We start from the raw sequence: 23,553 nt of genomic DNA, 5'->3' as shown, positions 1-23,553 counted from the left end.
TCATCCCCACACTATTTTCTGTTGTTTTCCTCATAATTTCAATAAGTTACAGGTAGTCCTCAACTTACAACAGTTGTAAGGGACTGTTCAAAGTTACCATACAATGGCACTGAAAAAAGTAACATAGCTTGTATTTATACAAAACAAAGTCTTACAGTACAGTTTGATATCCACTTTTTAAAAAGGCCCATTGACTTAAAGGAACTTATTTCCTGGTATGGAAACATTTGGGTGGGTTGGTTGGTCATGTGGAACAGCACTTAGTTTCTTTAATTCTTTGTGTGAGAGAGAGAGCGGGTGGGAGGGAGGGAGGTGGGTGGGAGGGAGAGGGAGAGTGCTTTATTTCAGTTATGTTATTTCAATTATTAAGTATCTAATGAGAACTTGTATGTAATGAAAATACAAAATGTAGCTAACAAAGATGTCTTTCGTTTTATCTAACAAAAAATTATTCTTGTCAGATGTTAAACTCAAAGATATTAGAAAGTGTCATTCTATAAAGTCATGTGTAATAGATTCACTGAAGCTACCTGTGTTGGTCTGGATTCATCTTTTGCCCTGATTTTGTTTTGGTGATTTTCTGTATTTCAGCATTTTCTTGCAAAGCAGGTGAATTCTTGGATATGAAAGATCAGTCTTGCAAGTCATGTGCAGAGGGCACGTATTCTCTTGGGACTGGTGTCAGGTTCGATGAATGGGATGAGTTGCCCCATGGATTTGCCAGCATAGCAACCAATTTTGAAATTGATTACAACCTCTTGGAGTCCTTGGGAAACTGCACCAAGTGAGTGAATGTGTTATTAATGCTGGGATATGTCTGTTTGAAAGTCAACCTATATGCCAGCCAGTGACCTTAAGGCTGTAGATTCTAAAGCTTGACAGCATTTTGAGTAGGCTTATTTATGAAATATTGCAGCTAATTTATCTCTAAGCGTGGGAGCTCAGAATAACATTATCTCCTTTGTACATTACCACCAGTGCTTTGATTCTTCTGCTTTAGATTGAATTTCTAGATTTTGTTCAAACATTAATGCCTTCTTTACTTGATAGTAATAGGAGAAGAAACTGAAAACTGAAGCAAGGTGAGCACCTGCCAGTTCAAAGAAAGACAATGACTGCCCCAAGGTCACCCTGCTAGCTTCATGCCTAGAGTGGGACTGAAACTCATGATATCTTGGTTTCTAACCTGGTAATCACTACACCAAATTATCTCTCAGCAGTGATTTACTTTATGCTGTTGAGATGAAAAACTGGTCTAGTAGAATTTTTTTTCTCTTACTACTTCCTTGGCGGCAGTGGAGTGAGGGGTGGCAGGGATTTTTTTCTACACTTTTTACATATTTCTTTTTCTTTGAGCCAAGGTGGCGCAGTGGTTAAATGCAGCACTGCAGGCTACTGCTAGATCAGCAGGTCAGCAGTTCAAATCTCACCGGCTCAGGGTTGACTCAGCCTTCCATCCTTCCGAGGTGGGTAAAATGAGGACCCAGATTGTTGGGGGCAATATGCTGACTCTTTGTAAACCACTTAGAGAGGCCTGAAAGGCCTATGAAGCGGTATATAAGTCTACTGCTATTGCTATTATTGCTATTTTCATTCTTTTTAATATATTTCTGAATTAGGTTGATATATCTATTTAATGTAATTAATAAAATTATAGGAGGGGGGGGAATAGTCCAGGAAATGCTTTAAAGCAGTTGTTTTCAACTTTGTGCCTTCTAAGCATGCAGACATCTGCATCTGCCATACTTCAGAGTGGACAAAGGTTTTCCAATATAATCAATTAAGCAAAAGAAATGTACCTATATCCCTTTTTCATGATTGTATTACAGTGTACACACACAATCCTGAATCAGTATGCTTTGGCCTTCAGGTGGCTTTATCCATATATGCATATACAGTAGTAGAAATGAGTGTGTAGAGTATACGCTGTTCATTATCAAATTAGCATAATATCAATATAGCTCAACTACTCTAGGTGTGCAGCTTTTTTGTTTCATAATCTTGTTTTCAAGACCAAATTAAACCTGATACAAACAAATTACAATTAATCATTAATAAATATTTTCAGTTTTCTGTGGAAATACAAGATCTGACATTTGAATGTGTAACTTCTTCAGTTCAAATGTAACTTCTTGTAATGTCTTGGGAATACCTGTTTGGTGATGTGCAGTAGTATTCTCACAACCGCTGGGCTCTTTTTTCTGTTCCAGATCAACATGGATTCCTAAAGGAGATTATATTGCCTCCAACACGGATGAGTGCATAGCTACTCTGATGTATGCTGTTAACCTCAAGCAGTCTGGGACCGTCTCCTTTGACTACATCTACCCAGACAGCAACATCGTCTTTGAATTCTTTGTATGTTTCTTGCAATTCAATTAAAAAATCCTATCTAGGTTTTGATTATTTTATGTTATGTAAGAGAAATTTTCAATTATGTGCTGCCTTTCAAAAACTAATCACTGTTTTCCAGAATTTGCATTCCATATGATCTGGTATCTCCTCCCAGGTTGAATAAAACTCTTTCTATTTTATTTAAATCAGACACTAAAATTCATGTTCAGTAATCTGTTTGCAGTAATCTGCAGTAATCTGTTAACACTTTCCAGATATTCTTTTTTTCTTGAATTGTATTTGCTCATGAATTTTGGTTATGTTCTGGTGAGCTTTCAAAACAAAGTGATAGCTTTGTATGCTCCTTGAAGAAACAACTTTGTTATTTTGGCACTTATTTCCATAACTATAATAATGTTAGAACCAAGAAGACTTTTCCAATATTTATTTCTAGTCCAGAATGTATTGCTAGCATGTTCTTCAAAATGCACTTTTGATGACTTTGCAAATCTAAAGTATATTGAAATGCATTTAAGTGTTCTTTTAATTAATATTGGTGGCTCTATTCTTTTATATTGAAAGTAGCAGTAATAAAAAAGGTTCCCATGGATAAATAAAATGGGGAATTAAAAGATTCCAACTCACATGTTACAACCTAAATAAAGTAGTCTAGAATTCAGTGTTTTTCAACCTTTTTTGTGCAAAGGCACACTTTTTTCATGAAAAAAATCATGAGGCACACCACCATTAGAAAATGTTAAAAAAAATTAACTCTGTGCCTATATTGACTATATATAAAGTAATTTTCCCACGGCACACCTTACACTATGTCACGGCACACTAGTGTGCCGCGGCACAGTGGTTGAAAAACACTGGTCTAGATGTGCTAGAATCAGTCTGAACACTTTAAGCAGTCTGTATTTTTTTTAGTAATCAAGAAAAACATACTGTATTTCAATGTGCAGCCTTAAATATATACATTTTTAGAGACTGAGCTATGTGCCAAAATGACAAACAATATTAATTTAATATTAAAGCATGTAAAATGTTACATTATTTCTTAATGTTCTTACACAAGATCGTGGAGAATTGAACATATTCCATAAGATTTTTAGGATTCTTTGAAAGGTACAGTAGTTCTAAAAAGTTAATCATCCTCTGAAATATCATTAGTTGCACAAACTTGTAAAAAGAAGTTTCCATCTAGTATCAAAAGTAGAGCATATGTTCAAATTGTATAAATCTCTATTCCTATAAACAGAAATGGCATCCTTATCTGCATCTTCATTTATTGTAGGTTCAGAATGACCAGTGTCAACCAGCTGTGGAGGATTCTCGATGGATGAGAACTACAGAGAAAGGTTGGGAGAAACACAGTGTAAGTATAGAATGTTTTTAAACTTAAAACTGCAGCTAGCACTAACTTGAGGAAGGAAAAATATACGAACTACTGGGAACTAGCACTGCATTTCAATATCCATATTATCTGAGCATGTTAACTAGATTTTTAATATCTATAGGTGGAATTGAGTCGTGGCAACAATGTCTTGTACTGGAAAACAACGGCTTTCTCTGTTTGGTCCAAAAACCCCAAGCCTGTGTTGGTGAAAAACATTGGGATTACAGGTACGTGTTTTGTCAGTGCACGCACTGAATCTAATGAAATGGTGAGGACCAGGATTATGACAGGCTCAGATAGCTTCTCTGCTCACCTTGAACAGAGCAAAACTCACCATCTTCTGTTCTAGAGAGCCACGACTCCTTTGAAGACTTCTCCAATCAACCATGTCTATATTCCAAATTTTCTTTCCTCAGAGAATTTTGATGTGGTCAAGGCAGAGTCGCAATTGCAGGTGTATAGTTTTTGCTACAGATTTTGACAGATTGGTGAGGGGACTTGGAAATAGGAGATGGAACTTTTATGAGAGGGACCTTGTTTGAGATTGATTGATTGGTTAATCAATCTCTATGAAATTAATTAATGGGACAGAAAGATATTGCCTACCTCTAGTTTAGTTCATAGTGCAGGTTGCTGCTGGTGACGTTCGAAGGATTATTTTGCTTGCTGCAAACATGTTTCCCTTTTTCCCCACGTTCCCTAGGTGTGGCTTATACTTCTGAATGCTTTCCTTGTAAAGCAGGCACCTACACTGCCAAATCTGGTTCCTCCTTCTGTCAGCAATGCCCAGCAAATACTTTTTCTTCCAAAAAAGCTACTTCCTGCCAGCAGTGTGAGCCAGCAAATTACTCAGGTAATACGTTCTATGCCTCAGCCATTTCTTTGATGTGCAGTTAATTTTTTGTACTTGTTAGGCAAGTTATCCCACTTTCCAGCCATAATAGGTTTAGATGTATACATTGTCATCTTACATCGGTCCCTCTTTGCTTTTTAACTTCAATGCACAGGCTCTGTATAAACTGAAAATCAGGTATCGTTCTCTTATATTTCTAATCCATTTTTGTCTGTGTTTGCCATATCGTTGCCCTAAATTCTACAATATTGCATGCTAGATTTTGTTTCAGCTTCACTTTGTTGGCACTGTCTCATTCAGCAGCAGCTACAAAGGTAGGTAGGGAAATGCCTTTTTTTCTAATAAGTTTTCTAACAGTTGAGAGTCACAGAGATCATGGCAGTGATGTTACTGGAAGGACTATGCCTAGGATTTGAGTCCTTTTTAAATAATTTGAGTGGAGGAGTGTTCTTGGGTTTAACAACAAGAACAAAAAGAAATTATAGCCTTAAAAAAATTATAATTATTTATTGTGTTTGAAATATTGTAGAAAATATTGCTGCTGAATTTTGATAATGTGGTCTTGGGAGACTACAAAAAGGGAATAAAGAGGCTGCAGGCGATAATTTACCATACTTGATTTACTAGTTTGTTTCGGCTTCCTCTGGCACTTTTCAAAATTCCAAACTTCAGAAGAAAAAGAAAAACAACAAAAGTTGAAATACTTACTCTGTGCTTTTGCTAACACAAATACTAGGGTATACAGTACTGTATTGTTTGAATTTTTCCTGCCATATTGATTAAAAGACAGTAGAAACTTTGTTCAAATCAGAGTCTCCTTTACAATGAATTGGTTCGGCCCCCTTTGAAGCCTTGATGACAGAGAATTAGAAATTTAAGAAGAATCCACAATTTTTACAAGCTTGTTTATTTGTACTTATCCTTTTCACTGGCAATTTTGAAATTTGGAGAAAAGAGACTAGAGAGGGAAAATATAAGGTTGGCACTCTAAATTTGGGAGTGCCAATAAAAAATGCTTGTATTGTATGTTCACTCCACACCATCCCCACAATTTAACGAGATTATAATTCCATACAAAATTCTGCTGTTTTCTATAACTGGTTCCGGCATGGTAGCCCTAAGAGACCTCTATATGGAAGCATACTAGGTCTTTTTTTAGATGTGGCAGAGTCTTAAAAAAGGATAGCAGATTCAGTGTGAGCCAACTTATGCCTGTATGGAATAATTTAACCCATGAGGCAAATAATTTGAAATCTAAGATCAAGGATATATAGCCTCAACCTCATCCCTTTAATTATTCCTGAGCAATAGCTAGGCTGACTGGGTATAATAATGGTAATCAAAGAACATGTGAAGACTGAGAAAATCTGCCTTATTCTCAAACATATTGTTGTTGTTGATGATGCCACATTAATCCATGAGTGACTTGAAATAACTATAATTAATGTTATGATTGAAGGATACACATACACATATACACACACACAAATATAGTTTTATAATTTTTGATAGCTTATTGCTGAAAATGTTCCTGAGTCTCTCATGTCTGCATGGACTTAACTACTGTTTCTTTTGCCATAAAGAACCAGGTTCTTCTTCTTGCAAGACTCGCCCAGCCTGTACAGATAAGGATTATTTTTATACCCATACTACCTGTGATACAAATGGGGAGGTATGCAACCTCTAAAATTCCATACAGTAGTGGGATGCTGGGTATTTTGGGGAGGGGGGGGCTTTTGAACCACATCCTTGATGGTCAGCATTATTCAAAATATTTTTGTTGCAAAGTGTCATATGCATATAAATAAAGGAGGGAATAGCAAGCATTTCCTTGTGGATACAATAATCAGAACAATTACCAAGACCTAAAATAGATAAGGATTGGTTCACACATCCCACATAGCCAGTGTTTATTTAGCTTTAATGAGAGTCAAAGTATTTGTTACCTATTCCACAAGTATTGAATCTGGGACTTCAAAAGACTGGGTGGGCCACCTAAAATTCTTGGAGGTAGCAAACAAAATTCCTTCTCTCTGTGTAGCTGGGTTAAATTATGTTATCTGAGAAAAGGGGAAAATTATTACATATATGTAGGAAGGAAGGAAGGAAGGATTATTAGTTGTGTGAACAATAATCATGATGAATGATATATTTTTTAAAATTTAATTTATTAAATCAAATAGAACCAAATGCCATTTAGATCATGGCTCTGCCCCTTTTTTGGTTTTGCTTATAGGTTTTAGCAGACAAGTCCCAGTTAAAGCTAACTTCAGTCTATGGTCCTTTTTCCTTCATACATATTTGTATTTTTGTATATTTTTGGGAAAATAGTACACCATAATGAAAATTGTGAAAATTGTTCTCATCTTAGCAACATTGAAAGTTACAGTTCAACAACTTCTAGACTACTGTAGGCTGTATGCATTGCATATTGTAGGTGTATGATATCTTGCTTTTTGGGTAATTTGGACTTCAACTCCCACTAGCCACAGTTAACATGACCAGCAACAAGAGAGTCCTGGAATTGTGAACCAAAATATCTGGATAACATGAATTGTTTATACTACTGTATCAGAAGTGACAATTATAAATTCTTTTGCATATAAAAATGCTGTAAAATGTTTTATCTATGAATGAATGACTGATTGATTGACTGAATGGATAAATGAGTGATACTTTTATCTTCACAGACACAGCTAATGTATAAATGGGCTGAGCCTAAGATCTGCAATGAAGACCTCCCCAAGGCAGTGAAATTACCTCCATCGGGTGTAAAGATGATGTGTCCGCCTTGTAATCCTGGTTTTTTTAAGACAAATGCCAGCACCTGTGAGCCTTGCCCATATGGAAAATACTCAAATGGGTCTGGTAATGCTATTCTGTTTTTTTCCTTCTGAATTAGGTTAAACTCACATAAATGACGTTCTCTAAATGATTTAAACTGGCACTGTGCTCTGATCACTGGGAACCGCCTCTAAAAAGCATGAACTGGGCACTTCCTGGATTCAATAGTGGCATAAAAGAAAATTCAGTCTTTTATTGTGGGAGTTTTTCTTCTCTTTTTTCTCCCTTATTTATTGTTATTTCTAAAGGCAACAGGGCTATGGGACTATAAATAACACTTGCGGAGAGGTTATTATTGGTTTACTTAGATTAACCTTCCCCAGTATAATGCTCCAAATTGTGTGCCTTCCAGTACACTATAAACAGTTTTTTTCTTTGATGAACCATCCACAAAGCAGGAAAAGAAGAAAGCCAAATGAACAAAGCTAATCTTTCTATCAAGAATTTTAGCGAGATTTACACAGGGTATTACTGATTTATTCTTGATCTTGATATACCTGACTAATTTGGAACATGAAGAATTACTCCCTGTACAACAATTTGCTCCATTAAAACAAATGGAAAAAAACCCTGAACCATTAAAACAGTGGTTCTCATGTTGTGGTGACCCCGAACCATAAAATTGGTATCTCAGTTTCTAAGACCATCGAAAATACGTGTTTTCCGATGGACTTAGGCGACCCCTGTGAAAGGGTCATTCGACCCCCAAAGGGGTCCCGACCCACAGGTTGAGAACTACTGACTGCTCTACAAGCTATATGTGTGAAAAAATGCTGCCTGCTTTCACAAAACATTTCAAGAATTTTTACAATTCATTACAAAAGAAAACTAAGCCAGAGTAAAATGCTTAATGCAGTGATTCACAAACTTGGCAACTTTAGGACATGTGGCCTTCAGCTACCAGAATTCCATAGCCAGCATGTATCAAATTCTGGTAGTTAAGAGTCTACATGTCTTAAAGTTGCCACATTTGACAAATATCAGTTTAGTGGATGTTCTTAAAAGGACTCTTTATAGGCTACTACTATCATAGCTGTATTATATTTTACCATTGTTTCAGAAAGTGCCGTTAATTGCTGCACCAATTAAAGACTGTCATTAGCAGTAGTGATTCTTTTCCTGACTGTTTGTGTCTTTGGTTTCTTTTTTTAAATTTAATTCTCAGGTTGTATCAATTGCCCAGTTGGCACCGAGCCCGCATTAGGCTTTGAATACAAATGGTGGAACACGCTGCCAGCTAATATGGAGACTACAGTCCTTAGTGGAATCAGTTTTGAATATAAGAGAATGGCAGGTATCCTCCCACTGTGTATTTTTACCTAATGCATTTGGATAATGCAAGGGGGCCTAGTTGTGCTATGTGTCTTTATTAGGTTGCACCATCAGACAGTTCACAAATTAACCCTAGACTTGTTATTTTACTCTTATGGGAATGGATGGGTTTTTTTAATAATAATTTTATTAAAGATTACAATTACAACAACAAAAACTAATACAAAATAAAAAAGAAGAACCAGAAAAAAAAAACAGAGAAATAGAAAAGAAACAAACAATAAGAATATAATTAAGAAAAAGAAAAGAAATAACGAAGTGACTTCCATTTCATCACAACTATAGATAATTTTAGTAACTTATCACCTTCTCTTAAAATACAACAAATGATCTATTCTTCCTCTATCCCATCTCTTTTCTATAAACAAATCCATACAGCCTTATCATTCTATAAACAAATCCATAGAGCCAAATCCATTTAGCCTTAGCACCATCGAAGTCCAATAAGGATTATCAAAGATAACTACATTTCTATTTTAACCTTGATCAAAGAAATCAACTTAATATTCTTTCCTGAGTGACTTATGATATTTTCTACCAGTGTCCCATTAACCTGGCTTGCAGGAAGCTGGCAAAAAAGCTCTGGCAAACAACCTGGTTGCCAAATGCCCAAATTTTGTTATGTGACTATGGAGATGCTGCAGCAGCTGGAATTTCAAGAACTAGTCTTAAGTCCCTTCATACAGTGCCCTTATAACTTTGAATAGTTACTGAACAAATTGGTCATAACTCAAGGACTACTACATGTACTAAAAAACCTCAAAAATACAACTTTCTAGAATTCTATTTGCATTGAGTTCTAAGCACCAGAAAAGCAACCATAATTAGGAGCCATTTGTGTTGTTTTAAGGTTATAAAGAAATTGTCTTGATAAGAAGAGATTCTTATTAAGAGAGGTTTTATTTCAAACTACATTGTATATACAGAGTCTGCAATGCTCTGAGGATTCCTGCCTTGCCCTGGGTTTAGAAAAGAAATTTTCCAAAAAAGGAGTTAAATGACTACCTCAGAAATCAGAATCTCTAAATCTCCTGATTTTTCTGGTTTTAGTTTTATTGCAAGGAAAAAGGAAAAAGAAATAAAAAAAATAAGAATACAGAAATATATAAATGACTTTCAATCTTCACGACTAGAAGTATAAATAAATTTAGTGACTTTTCATCCACTTTCAGGTTACAAACCATTGTCTCTTCATATTAGATCCCATCTCTTATCTAGAAAACCTCTTTTCAGTTTGAAAACTTCCTTTTCTAAGTCATTCATGGTCTTGGTCTGTCTCTATTTTGTCAGATAAAATTTGTTCTACACCTGTAGATAACAACTCTGGACATAGTATGTCCGTAGAAAAAGACATCATTATCAATATGGTTGATATTGTGGCTACTCTTTTCTGATTGCATTATTCAAAAGTCTCTTGCATTTTCATTGTTATGTTTTGCATCATTTTACATTTTACAGGCTAGTAAATCTTAAAAACTTTAGTCCCTCTAGTGTCCACTTTTTGAAATTATGAAATTGCTTAACTTAGTTATGGTTCGTGAAAACCAAAACAATCTATTTCTCATGAGAAGCTGTGTGTCCTTTAAAATTAATTTCAAATCGTACTGTGAAAGTTACAATATTTCAATTTTATCTGGATATCCAGTGTTTTCAAAATTGTTGTTCCAAAGGTCTCTAATCATTTAAAAGTAGTTAATGTGCAATTGGAGATAGCTGTTCTTCAGTCTTCTTGCAAAGAGCAGCCATCTGGACCATACATGGGCAACTTACTGTCTTCTCCTTGTTCGAAGAGGTTCCAAAGAGTGGATCTATTTACGGGCTCTTTGTTTTTCACTGCAGTTGCCAGCTCCCCTTTCATGGAGACAACTTCAGTTCTGCTCTCCTGGAAGCCCTCAATGCAGTTCTCAACTGACCTCTACTGCATTGTTAGATGTTATCACAACTTTCTATGATCTGAGTTGTCCCTTCCAGATTTGCTGAGATTCCTACCTCCAGAATTCCCCAGCTAGCAGCCCTGATCCCTGGAAAACTTGTCAAATTGTGATCCAAGTTCTTCTAGAGAAACTGGTTTGAAAATGTTAGGGAGTGGATGGGAATAAGTTCAAAGCAATAGATTCCTTGTGTTTCTGGGAAGAGAATGCACAAAATTTCACATTAAATATGATATTACATAGTGCAAAGTATAACTTTTCCTCAAATTGTGGTTAAGTGGTTAACTCTTGATTTTTATTTTCAGGGTGGGAAGTGGCTGGTGACTACATCTACACAGCTGCAGGGGCTTCTGACAATGATTTCATGATTTTAACATTGGTAATTCCTGGCTTCAGGTGAGATCACTAGTCCAAATTAAGCTATGTATTGGAAATGCAGTAGATAAAGCAGTGAGAGCAGGTGCAATAGTAGGTAAGTGGAAAGTGCAGATAAAGCATTAATCTAAGCCCCGCGTCCACTGTTCCCTCTAAGGTGCGCGCCTGCGTGGCCACGCACCTCGCAAGAAAAGCCTGCGCAGCAGATTCTATCTGCCGCGCAGAGTTTTCTGTAAAGCAAACATGGGGAAGTTCTTTGCAGGCGCCTAGAACTGGCTGCCTGCAAAGGACCTCCCCAGACTTGTTTTGATGAGCCGCCAGTCCTCTTGCTTCTTCTCCTTCACCAGCAAAGCTCCCGCAGTGGTGCCTCTCCCTCCACGCGGAGCACCTGAGCTGGCCCCCGTGTTATCCCTCCCCCTTCCTCCTCTGCCGTGCTTTTGAGGCCGCGGGAGCTAGTAGGAAAGCGGTGGAGGTGGAGGCGGCGGCAGGGATAACCCAGAGCCCAGCTGAGCTGAGGTGCTCCGAGCGGAGTCAGCTGGGCTCTGGGTTATCCCTGCCGCCGCCTCCACCTCCGCCGCTTTCCTACTAGCTCCCGCGGCCTCAAAAGCACGGCAGAGGAGGAAGGGGGAGGGATAACGCGGGGGCTAGCTCAGGTGCTCCGCGTGGAGGGAGAGGCGCCGCTGCCATGGGCGGGGACGCCAGCGGGAGCTTTGCTGGTGAAGGAGAAGAAGCAAGAGGACTGGCGACTTTGAAATGCAACCCCCTGGTCCCGCCAGCCGCGGATTTGATTCGGCATAAGTGGGGGCCGAACACATGCTGAGCCGACTTTGCGCAGTGAGGCGGAGTAATTCAACCCCCCCCAAAGAACGTGTGTGTGTGTGTGTGTGTGTGTGTGAGAGAGAGAGAGAGAGAGAGAGAGAGAGAGAGAGAGAATTGGATCAAAATTGGTGGCCAAAGGAGTGGAGGGAGGGAGGGGAGGGAGGAAGGAAGCCCTGCCCCCTGTGAAAAAAACTGAAGATGGAGCAGTGGATGAATAAACCATAAAAGCAACAAAGAGTTAATGCGTAAGTAAGCTGAGGAGCAAGTTCTCAACTAAGGAAGAAATATAAGAAAGAAATATAAAAAGCTCAATATGCCAAAACACTTATTTTAGTCTTCATTTAATTACTTGTATTGTAGTCTGATGTAACATCTTTTTAAAGTTAACGTTAGTTAGAAAAGATAGGGTACAAAACTTAAATAATAAAAAAATTGTACATTCATTTTGAAAAATAAATGCAAGACTTGATTAATTTCATATCTTTATTTAAAATAGTTTTGGCATGGCATATGATTTTATTGACTCAGTTGGAAATGATGTGGATGTTGTATCTGATTTTGAGGTATATATATTCTTAAGTAACATAACATATAGCATATTGTCCAAACTTGCTAGACTATTTAATTGATCTTACTACTTTAAAAGGGGAGAGTTTTTTATGTTGCATTTATATATTATATTTATTACATTTATATTCCACATTATATATTTGTATTGTTATTTTAGTGTATATTGTCAATTTCGATAGATATTATATTGATATATCAATACTGATTTTAATCATACTAAATAACAATTACTGCTATTATTTATCAGCATTACATATTTACAGTTTTTAATATTGAGTTAGTCATATTTTAGAATAATAGCGTTATTTTTTAATAGGATAATTGGCAAAATCTAATTCACATGTGATGGGTTGCATTCCAGAGGAATGTGAGAGGACAGGTTGCCTGCAAAATGCCAGGACCCAGGACCCTGTTGGTGCCATGTCTCTCTCTAGCCAGTCTAACAATCTAAAAGCAGAGAGCAGAGAGCCTTTTTTTTTCAGGGTGAGGGGAAAAGTATAGTGTTTGAGTGGCACTTTTCATGTCTGGCATTCATCGGGCTGAAACCTCGCTCGCAATTGGCGCTTGACGCTTGGAAGGTTGCGCAAATGTCCAGCAGATGCGACAGCAGTTCAAACTGTGGCTCTCTTAGGTGCTCAGGCATGAAACTGTGCAGCTCACACACTATACTTTTCCACTCACACTGAAAAAAAATTAGAGGGAACATTGCCGGCGTCGTCAAGTGACGTATTAGGACCTTTTCCACTTCACTAAAGTGGGTGTGGGTGTGGCCAGAACATGATGCATCCGGCCCATGGGCCAGGAGTTTGACAGCCCTGATCTAAGCAGTGTGCTTAATTTCTAGGTAAGCTTCAGTCAATAGTAGCTTCTGGATAACCTTGCCTGGGCTTGGAAACTAAGCAGAGCTGAATCTGGTTAGAACTTGGATGGGAAATTACTATGACATACATGAAATACAAAGACTATATTACTACACTGAGAAATCAATAGAAAGGTTCCAAAAGAATGCAATGGCAAACCGCTGTTGTACTGTTATCAAGAAAGCTGCATAAACAAATTTAATTTATCCCAGTCAGTGTTCTGCTTGCATTACTTCACAGTGATTAATAACAAATGGCAGAAGGAGACAATGAAAGAAAGATTGAGCTAATTCTTAACATAATTTTAAAATGTGATTTTTAAAACCAGGCCCAGATTTTATTGTTTTGTCACAATCAAATAAATGTGCATAGCATGTACTGATATGCTGTACACTGAATCATTCACTGATATGCTATACAATGCATCTATATGATTCAAGTGTGATTCTATTGGAATATCTTGTTCTGAATATATTTGAAGTGGAATGTAGATATTCTGATTACCCAATTACTAAAGTAGATATTCTGATTAACTAGTTACTGAAGTAAGCAGTAATAATTATTGAGATGTTTCATCTATAGCTATTTCCACAATTTATGAGTTCTGCTTATTCTTTTGCAGTCCACCACAATCAGTTATGGAAGACTCTGAAAATAAGAAGGTAGCAGAAATCACTTTTGTCTTTGAAACCATCTGCAGTGTGAATTGTGAACTTTATTTTATGGTGGTAAGTTTTTATCCAACATCTAAAACCAAGAATTATTTAGGTGTATTGTTTATTCATAGATTTATACCATTTCATTTTTGCTAGGGTATGAATTCTAGAACCAATTCCCCTGTAGAAACCTGGTTTGGCGCCAAGGGAAAGCAATCCTATACGTATGTCATTGAGAAGAATGCTACCACGAGTTTCACGTGGGCCTTCCAGAGGACAGCATTCAACGAAGCGGTAAAGACTGAGAAATCTGTGTTTTACTAGTTCTTCAAATATCCTTTTAGGGAATGATTCTCATCAAGAATTAGGTTTATTCTTAAAAATAGAGGCCATTAAAGTTAGGACTATGCCCACCATTTCCTGCAATTGTCCTGCCTTCTCTATAAATGAAGATTTTCTCTACACAAAGTCACTTATGACACTCTGTGATTTCTTCCAGGGAAGAAAATACACAAATGATGTTGCCAGATTGTACTCCATCAATGTGACCAATGTCATAGACGGCGTAGCTTCTTATTGCCGGCAGTGCGCTTTGGAAACCTCTGGCTCATCCTGTACTTCCTGCCCTCATGGGCACTACATTGACAAAACATCCGGTGCTTGTTCTCCATGTCCATCAAACACTTACCTGAAAGCTCACCAACCTTATGGCAAGCAAGCTTGCATCCCTTGTGGCCCTGGCACAAAAAATAATAAGGTACTATATTGTCCTCTTTACTGTTCATAATTTCTGTACTGTGACAACTGGAGTTACATCATTATTTGAACAAAACTGCAACACGAGGAGTGCAAATATTGGAGTTGACAAGGATTGTTACTTAAAATAATGAAAGCAATATCAGGGCAATAAATTCCAATAACATATTAGGTCCAGATACATTGCCAAAAAGTGGCAATTTGTCAGATTCTTGACCTCTGCTCAAAACCAAGCATGATCCTTCTCCTAACACAACTCTCAGAAAATCTCTTTAGCAGAATTCACTGAGAAGAGCTGAGTTTTAAGAATATCAGCAACTGCATTCCGTCTCCAACCAATATATCCCAAAGCATTCGAGTGGAAACTACTTTCTTTCTAATTACCACCTATTGAATCAAGAAATGATGGCTCTTTTCAGTTATAATGAAGGAGGTTGCAACAGGCAGCTTACATAATAGTAGAAAAAAATACTATTCTGTGCTTCTGACAGTTTTCCAGATGGCCAAATTAGCTATTTTCTATCTTATCACATAACGTATGAATTTTTATGAAATACTATACACATAGTCCTTGACTTATGATCACAATTGAGCCCAAAATGTAAGTTGGTAAATGAGACATTTCTTAAGTGAGTTTTGCCCAATTTTATGACTTTTCTTGCCACATCTGTTAAGTGAATTACTGTAGTTAAGTTAGTAACATGGTTGGTAAGTGAATCTGGCTTCCCCACTGACTTTACTTGTCAGAAGGTTGCAAAGGGTGATCCCATGAATTGAATTTTGATCACATGACCATGGGGATGCTGCAACGGTAAGTATGAAAAATGGTCACAAGTCACTTTAAGTGCCACTGTAACTTCAAACGGTCACTAAATGAACTATTGTAAGTAGACTACTGTATGTGTAGCTTGTCAGGCAGCAATAATAACCCAAGGAGCCAAGCCAGGAATAGCAATCTTTGTGCATCGAGCACATTCATCTTTGGTGAGAAGGATGTCTATAGATATTAGATAGATAGATGGATAGGTAGGGAGGTAGGGAGGGAGGTAGGTAGGGAGGTAGGTAGATAGATAACTTTACATGTGTCATTGCATGATTTTGCAAGAATGCACAGAAGCTCACTAGCTAATCAAAATTAACTTGAAAAGTCTAAGTTCACTGGAGATTTTAGCTTTCTCACTTGTGAAATTATGGGGCTTAAGCAAGATTTTCACCATTTATTTTTTTGTATCCTCCTCATGACAAGTGGAGTGCCAAGTCCAAAGTTCAGTGCATAAAATAGCAAATAAATCTTGCCTTCAGCAAAAATAACTATTCTGTTTGCTTAACAGTAGTAGGAGCTTCTGAACTATACTTCCTGATTTCTTTTGGAGCTACTTTTTCAGTTATATTCTCTGCATACACAAAGTGCAGAATATTGTTTGAAAATGTAATCTTTTCTTTCTTCCAGCATACAGTGCTGAGCATGGTACAATCTCTCAGTTGGCAATAAATTTACAGAATATTCTGAATCTGAAATGTTGATCCTGTTATTAAATCATTGTGATTTTTTTTAAAAAAAACACCTCATACAGCTTTTGTGGACCTGGATAGCCAATGACCATAGCTGTATGAATAGCAATAATCAAATATGCTAAATTGGTCCATCAATCAATGAACACAGTCTTTCAGAGATAGAAGAGTAAAATGCTATCTGTAAGAATTGCATGAGAGGTATTTTGGAAGAAAATTAGACTTAACTTCATTTTCTTCAAATCATCAAATAATTTATATGGATTTTTGTTTTTCTTAAACACAAATAAAATTATATTCTTTTAGAAATACTAGTTATTTCCTGCCAAAACTGAAATAGCACAAGAGCTGCTAAGTTCTTCCTCTCCAACGTTCTGTTTTCTGTAATCATCCAGGTTGTTTGGGCAACCGAGGTTTGTCTGAGTAGAACCCTAAGGGATTCAGGAGCTGGTGTTAGACATCTCAGTAACACTTGAGTGTCCTTCTACTGTTGCAACAGTTTCTAAATTATTCTGCTGGGCTGTGTTTTCTTTCTCTCTTTAGATTCATTCTCTATGTTACAACGATTGTCACTTCTCAGTCAGCATGAAGGATAGGACTCGGGAGTATGACTTCTCCAGACTGGCTTACAGCACCTCTTTTTTAGGAGGGCCAAGTTTTACTTCAAAAGGCCTGAAGTACTTTCACCACTTCAACATCAGTTTATGCGGAAATTATGTAAGTATATGTGCATTTTCCTGAGGCAAGCATCAATGGAAGCATTGGAGATAGTGTCGTTTGTCCATTTACAGCAATGTTTCTCAACCTTGGCAGCTTCTCAATTCCCAGAATTACCCAACTAACAGTGCCGGCTGGGGAATTCTGGAAGTTCAAGTCCAGACATCTTAAAGGTGCCAAAGCTAAGGGTTGACTTCCCATACTTCAGTTTAATCTACAACGAAATGCCTCCCAGGACAAGAGTGAGGGGGGAGGGTGTCAGATAATGAAGCATATGAAAAAAGTTAGGCCACAGAGAATGTCAGAACGATGCTATTAGCAGAAAAAAATAATACCAGCATTTTTGACTGTTTCATAATAATAAATTGAAAATAAATTCTAAACCATTAATGGCAAAAAAGTCTCTTTTGCAGAGAAAACAAAACTTTGAAAAGTCAGAAGACAGGTCTTTTTTTTTTTTTTGAAAACTATTAATTTTTATTGCATTTAAGCAAATGCAAACCTGACATTCCTTTGGACAGCTCTATTTAATGCAGGGAGATTCACACATTCTTGAACAGAGAAATATGTTTGTCTCTGTACATCTTTTGAACCCCAATTCTGCAGCACAATACATACATACATACATACATACATACATACATACATACATACATACTGTGTGTGTGTGTGTAAGTGTGTGTGTGTGTGCGTGCGTGCGTATATATATATATATATATATATATATATATATATATATATATATATATATATATATATATATATATATATATATATATATATATATATATATATATATATATGGTAGTCCTCAACTTGCAACCCCAATTGAGCCCAAAATTTGCATCATTAAGTAAGACAGTTAAGTGAATTTTGCCCCATTTTACAACCTTTCTTCCCACAGTTGTTAAATGAATCACTGCAATTGTTAAGAGTAGAATAGAATAGAATAGAATAGAATAGAATAGAATAGAATAGAATAGAATAACAGAGTTGGAAGACCTTGGAGGTCTTCTAGTCCAATCCCCTGCTTAGGCATGAAACCCTATACCATTTCAGACAAATTATTATCCAATCCCTTCTTAAAAACTTCCAGTGTTGGAGCATTTACAACTTCTGAAGGCAAGTTGTACCACTGATTAATTGTTCTAACTGTCAGGAAATTTCTCCTTAGTTCTAAGTTTCTTCTCTTCCTTGATTAGTTTCCACCCATTGCTTCTTTTCCTACCCTCGGGTGCTTTGGAGAATAGCTTGACTCCCTCTTCTTTGTGGCAGCCCCTGAGATATTGGAACACTGCTATCATGCCACCACTAGTCCTTCTTTTCATTAAACTAGACATACCCAGTTCCTGCAACCGTTCTTCATATGTTTTAGCCTCCAGTCCCCAAATCACTTTTGTTTCGCTTCTCTGCACTCTTTTTAGAGTCTCAACATCTTTTTTACATCATGGCAATCAAAACTAGATGCAGTATTCCAAGTGTGGCCTTACCAAGGCATTATAAAGTGATATTAACATTTCGCGTGATCTTGATTCTATCCCTCTGTTTATGCAGCCTAGAATTGTGTTGGCTTTTTTGGCAGCTGCAGCACACAGTATTGTGGTTGTTAAGTGAATCTAGTTTCCCTGATGACTTTGCTCGTCAGAAGATTGCAAAAGTTGATCACATAACCCGAGGACGTTGTAGCCTTCAAAAATACATGCCACTTGCCACACACCTGACTTTTTATCACGTGACTATGGGGATGCTGCAATGGTCGAAAGTCATAAAAACAGTCATAAGTCAAAGCCACTTTTTTCAGTGATGTTGTAATTTCAAACTGTCACTAAACAAATGGTTGTAACTTGAGGACTACCTGTACAATATTTCAAAAAGAGCATCTCGCTTTTTAATAGCAATGAGAGACAGGGTTGTTATCAAGTCTCTTGTTTTGTTTTGTTTTGTTTTCTTGAAGGGAAAAAAGACTGCTCTCTGCATAGATAACGTCACAGATAGTCATCTTTTGGACAAAGACACTGAGTTCTCCAAGTCAATTTCATCCTATGTATGCCAGTCCGTCATGATTCCTTCTGAAGTGATGGGTTACAAAACCATGGTCTCTTCTCAGCCTGTGAGCCTGGCGGATACTTTTGTGGGTGAGAGTCATTGAAAAAAAGTAGCCTCTTTACTGAACAGAAGTCAAAAGCAGTTGCCAGATGGAAGTGCCGTACAGGTGATCTTTAATAGTACTGAGCCAAATCTGGACCCAGTAGTGGCAGAATCACTTTAATCACTGGCATAGAAGAATAAAACCATCTTATAGAAAATATTAGGTGGGAGGATCATTTTTCTCTTTTAAAAAGACCCAAGTGCTCATTCTCTGTTCTATTTTCCATCACCTCTCCACAATTCTTTGCAGAATTCTTCCTTCACAGTTTCTTTTTTTAAAAAAATATTTTTTTAAATATTTTTTTTCCTTCACAGTTTCTTGAGGCTCACTATTTCCCTTTTTAACACTGCCCAGACTTCTCTCCAAACACCGTAACTTAAAATTGTGATACAGTCTCTTACTATTAATGGTTTAATGGTTTTTTTAAATAACAAAGAAAATCTCTTCCCAAATTCAGAGATGGGGGAAAAAACCCAGAATATTTTGACCACACATACACACTCATAGTAGAGCCATTCCCACACTTGACCCCACCATCATGGTCATGGTGGGTATCAGGTCCTTCCTCCAAGTCACCATAAGATTACCTGTGCCTGCGCCTCTTGGCACTTTTTCACTTTAGTTCTTGTCATTCTTAGAAAAGCACTTTATGGCTCATACCACTCATCATGCTTTACATACATACACATGCACACACACACACACCCCAGTGATGTATTGTGAAAAATAAATCAAGACTTGTTAGATGCTCTGGTTTCAGTTTCAATTCCTGAGAACAATTATGGACAAAATGAATGTGTTTATCAAACACAGTAATTAATACAACATAGAATTTATCTTCTGATGCAGAAAACCTTTAACAATACATTTTGGGGAACAAAATATATTTATCCTTAAAATGTATTCTCTATCTTTTTTATGCCGTGGTATTCTTATTGATTGGGATTTAATCACTAGGAGTAACAACAAAACCTACTCTGGACAACATAACTTCTCATGCTGATTATTTCCCTGGTGGAAATGGGGACTTACCTGATGTCATATTCTTTTATAGGTAAGCTAAAGAACTATCAAACAAGGGTATGATCAAGTTTTAACCACTTTTTTTGCTGGGAAAAAATGGTATCTTTCTGACAAAAATATTTCAGGATTTTGTAGAGTTTGTGAAATTTATAGCTTGTGGAATCTTACTTTCCAAACCAGAACATAGTTAGAAATAATATAGCAGAAAATGCTATTGTTGCTCTAGTGTTGAATCATCTGCATTTGACAAACTGTGGTAGCCAAGGCTTGTAGCTAATTTGTGATTCATGAACTGATAATGTGATTTTGTATGTATTCTTTGCATTTTTATTGACGAGAGGGCACTGATTGCCCCAAACTATACACATGGACTTATAGTTTGTACAGTCGTATAAGACATGCCCATTTTGTTTGGGTCAGAGGGAGAGGGGGAGGGGGTTGAGGAGAAGTTGATCATTGACCCCTTGGATATATTGACCATTTTGGGGGACCCTGGTTTAGATTTTCTTAAGATAATGACTTTTCTGAACTGCAGATCCAAGGATGTGACCCAGACATGCCGTGATGGAAGAGTAACTACCATTAGGCTAAGATGTGACCCCCTAAAATTTGAGTTTGCTCTCTCTTTACCAAGGTAATGACAAGATACGAGATGTTTATTTTTTCTCTCTCCTTCCTCTGCTTCAGGCAGATAAAATATTGTCCGAGGTGCCAAGTGTACATGCTTTTATAAAATTTAAGCAACCTCCATGTTCTTAAAAGATTGCTTGGCAGTGTGGAATTTCTTAATATTACAGTGCTCAGCTAGCTTAGGAATTTATTCCTTAAGAATGAGCCTCAAAAAGTATTATACTACTGAGGGAATTTCTACAGTTATCAGCAGACTACAGGTAGTCCTCAACGTACAACCACAATTGAGCCCAAAATTTATGTTGCTAAGTGAGAAATTTGTTAAATGAGTTTTGCCCCATTATGACTTTTCTTGCCACATTTGTTAAGTGAGTCACTGCAGTTGTTAAATTACTAACAGAGTTGTTAAATGAATGCGGTTTCCCCATTGCCTTTGCTTGTCAGAAGATGGCAAAAGGTGATCATATGACCCAGGGATTTTGCAACCATCATAAATGTGAGTCAGTTGTCAAGCATCCAAATGTAAATCACATGACCATGCGGATGCTCCAATGGTGATAAGTGTGAAAAATGGTCATAAGTGCTTTTTTAAGTGCCATTGTAATGTCAAATGGTCACTAAGTAAACTGTTGTAAGTTAAGAAGTACCTGTATAGCCTTGTGAAATACTGTCAACAGTGAGTGCTAGTAGCTCTCCATGATCTCAGACAGAAGTGTTTCCTGTTTCTGGAGTTGAAGTTGCCTATCTAGTTTGGCAGTATACATTCTTGGATAAAGTTTGTTTGTTCACATTTACCAACTTGATCTCTCAAACTTCTTTCCAACACTATCTCTACAAGGTATGCTATATTCTTCACATTAGCAGGAGTGGGTTCCTGCCAGTTCTAACCTCTTCTATAGAAGAGGTTCCACAAATCTACAGTGCCGTTTAGAACCGATCCCAGCTCCCTCCCCCTGCCCGTCCGCACATCATCAAGATGAAGAGTGAGAGGAGGAATTCTGGGGGTTGAAGTCCACAAGTCTTAAAGCTGTCAAGTTTGAACACCCTTGGGGCTTTTTTTCTAAAGGGTTAGGGGTGCAAAGGTCTTGTAACTTGACAGCTTTAAGACTTTCATGCTTCAAATGCCAGAGTTTCTGAACCAACATTTTGGTTGCTAAGCAAGAGCCTTGTTAAGTGAGTTTCACCACATTTTACAAGTTGGCCACGCCCACCCAGTCACATGGCTGGCAAGCCACTCCCACCTAGTCACATGGCCGGCAAGTCATTCCCACAAAGCAGGACACACCTACAGAAGAGGTTCTAAACATTTTTGAAACCCACCACTGTACAGTAGCTATATTTTTTAAAAGTGCTTTTACAAATGCTTTGACAATAAAATATATCAGAATGGTCAGATTAAATTGCTTTGAAATTCAGCAACTCTTACATAATCTATATATGAGGCATGATGTTGATCATTGGTTAAGGGAAACTTCCTTAATCTGACTGAAAGGAGCTGCAACTTCCAGAATTCCCAACCCTTCTGGGCAGCATTAGGTTGAAGGGAACTAGTTTAAGGGATACCTGATAATAGGGCTGGAAAATTATCTTTGCTGAAACCTTCAACAGCCAGCTCTTAATCTGTTGATCTCTCTGCTCAAGGGTGTCTTTATGTGATTCTGTTTAAATTTCAAAACAGCAAGTGTCCTGATGGAACCTGTGATGGATGCACTTTCCATTTCCTGTGGGAGTCAGTTGAAGCCTGTCCTCTCTGTTCTGCAGAAGATTACCATGCCATTATCAGTGCCTGCATTGGAGGGATACAGGTAGATTAAAACTACAAGGAGTTATAGAAATAATGTAGTCAAATATTAATCGACATCAGCAGCTAAGAAAGTCAGAAACCTTTTTTTCTATTTTATTTACTTCTTTCTTTTCTTTTTTCTTTCTTGCTTTTTTATTTTCTCAAACCTTTTCTTTCTTGTCTATGTATCTTTTAATTTCCTGTTTTTTGAAAATTGATGAAGTTTTTTAACAAACTCAATTCAGGAATTGAAATTTTCACGTTTCTGCACTTGTGCTACTACTGCTACATTTGGGGATGAAACTCATAGGATTGTCAGTATGACTTTAGAGCAAATGCTGCATATTAATTCTTAATTATTAAACTCCTAATATTCCAAATTTATGAAGACATCAAAAATTGTAGATTCTTTCTGCATGAGGGATAGCGTAAGTATATAACACTGAAAGATATAGCTTTATCTGATTTGGTAATAGAATTACCAAAGTGCTACCCTGAGGCAAGATGGGTGGCCTATAAATTTTATAAATAAATGTTATCAGACATGAGCACCATGCCCTAGAATCAGAGATGACTGGATAGGGAAACTTTTTCCTTTAGTACATTTGAATTAATCTTTGTGTCCCCACCCCACCCCAAAGATAGGAACTTTCTGCTAATATCATGAAATTTTCTGTGTTGTTTGGGTCCAGGTGTTCTAAACTGTGTTTGGCACCAAACAGTTATTCATACTTTTACTTTGGTTTCATAAATAATAACTGCTTATCAGACTAAACTATGACAGATCTGCTTTCTTCTCTACACAGTGTTTAAATATGCAATTAATTGATTATTGTGCTCTGCTAATCATTCAATAAACATGCATGTAAAAACAAGTAGAGATCCCAAATTGAAAAAGGGAAGGGAAAAAAAATCCACTGGAACTCCAGACTATGTTTACTTAGGGGGCACATGAATTTCACAGAAATACATTGGAGTTCAAATTATAAACCACCTGGGGTAGCTAGTGC

General features: G+C 37.1%; 1 protein-coding gene across 3 annotated transcripts in view; it reads left to right on the top strand.

Annotated features, from left to right (window-relative positions):
* Positions 1-23,553, top strand: part of ELAPOR1 (endosome-lysosome associated apoptosis and autophagy regulator 1) — a 61,957-nt gene that overhangs the window by 25,530 nt on the left and 12,874 nt on the right. For all 3 annotated transcript variants that reach the window (XR_001313566.2, XM_087719884.1, XM_014066833.2), the window contains exons 3-19: positions 592-784; positions 2,211-2,358; positions 3,632-3,712; positions 3,855-3,960; positions 4,437-4,586; positions 6,170-6,258; positions 7,277-7,454; positions 8,596-8,724; positions 10,999-11,089; positions 13,940-14,045; positions 14,130-14,267; positions 14,473-14,730; positions 16,785-16,958; positions 18,913-19,093; positions 20,065-20,161; positions 20,666-20,764; positions 22,439-22,565. Coding sequence is in view for 2 of the 3 variants with exons in the window: in XM_087719884.1 (XP_087576010.1) it covers positions 592-784; positions 2,211-2,358; positions 3,632-3,712; positions 3,855-3,960; positions 4,437-4,586; positions 6,170-6,258; positions 7,277-7,454; positions 8,596-8,724; positions 10,999-11,089; positions 13,940-14,045; positions 14,130-14,267; positions 14,473-14,730; positions 16,785-16,958; positions 18,913-19,093; positions 20,065-20,161; positions 20,666-20,764; positions 22,439-22,565 (2,345 nt within the window). In the remaining variant the exon portion in view is untranslated. The remainder of the gene's footprint in view (positions 1-591; positions 785-2,210; positions 2,359-3,631; positions 3,713-3,854; positions 3,961-4,436; positions 4,587-6,169; positions 6,259-7,276; positions 7,455-8,595; positions 8,725-10,998; positions 11,090-13,939; positions 14,046-14,129; positions 14,268-14,472; positions 14,731-16,784; positions 16,959-18,912; positions 19,094-20,064; positions 20,162-20,665; positions 20,765-22,438; positions 22,566-23,553) is intronic.

This window comes from Thamnophis sirtalis, unplaced genomic scaffold, assembly GCF_051295495.1.
Source record: "Thamnophis sirtalis isolate CommonGarterSnake01/CBP01778 unplaced genomic scaffold, rThaSir2_p1.2 scaffold_7, whole genome shotgun sequence".
NCBI lineage: Eukaryota > Metazoa > Chordata > Lepidosauria > Squamata > Natricidae > Thamnophis > Thamnophis sirtalis.
This window is presented reverse-complemented; position numbering and strand designations above follow the sequence as displayed.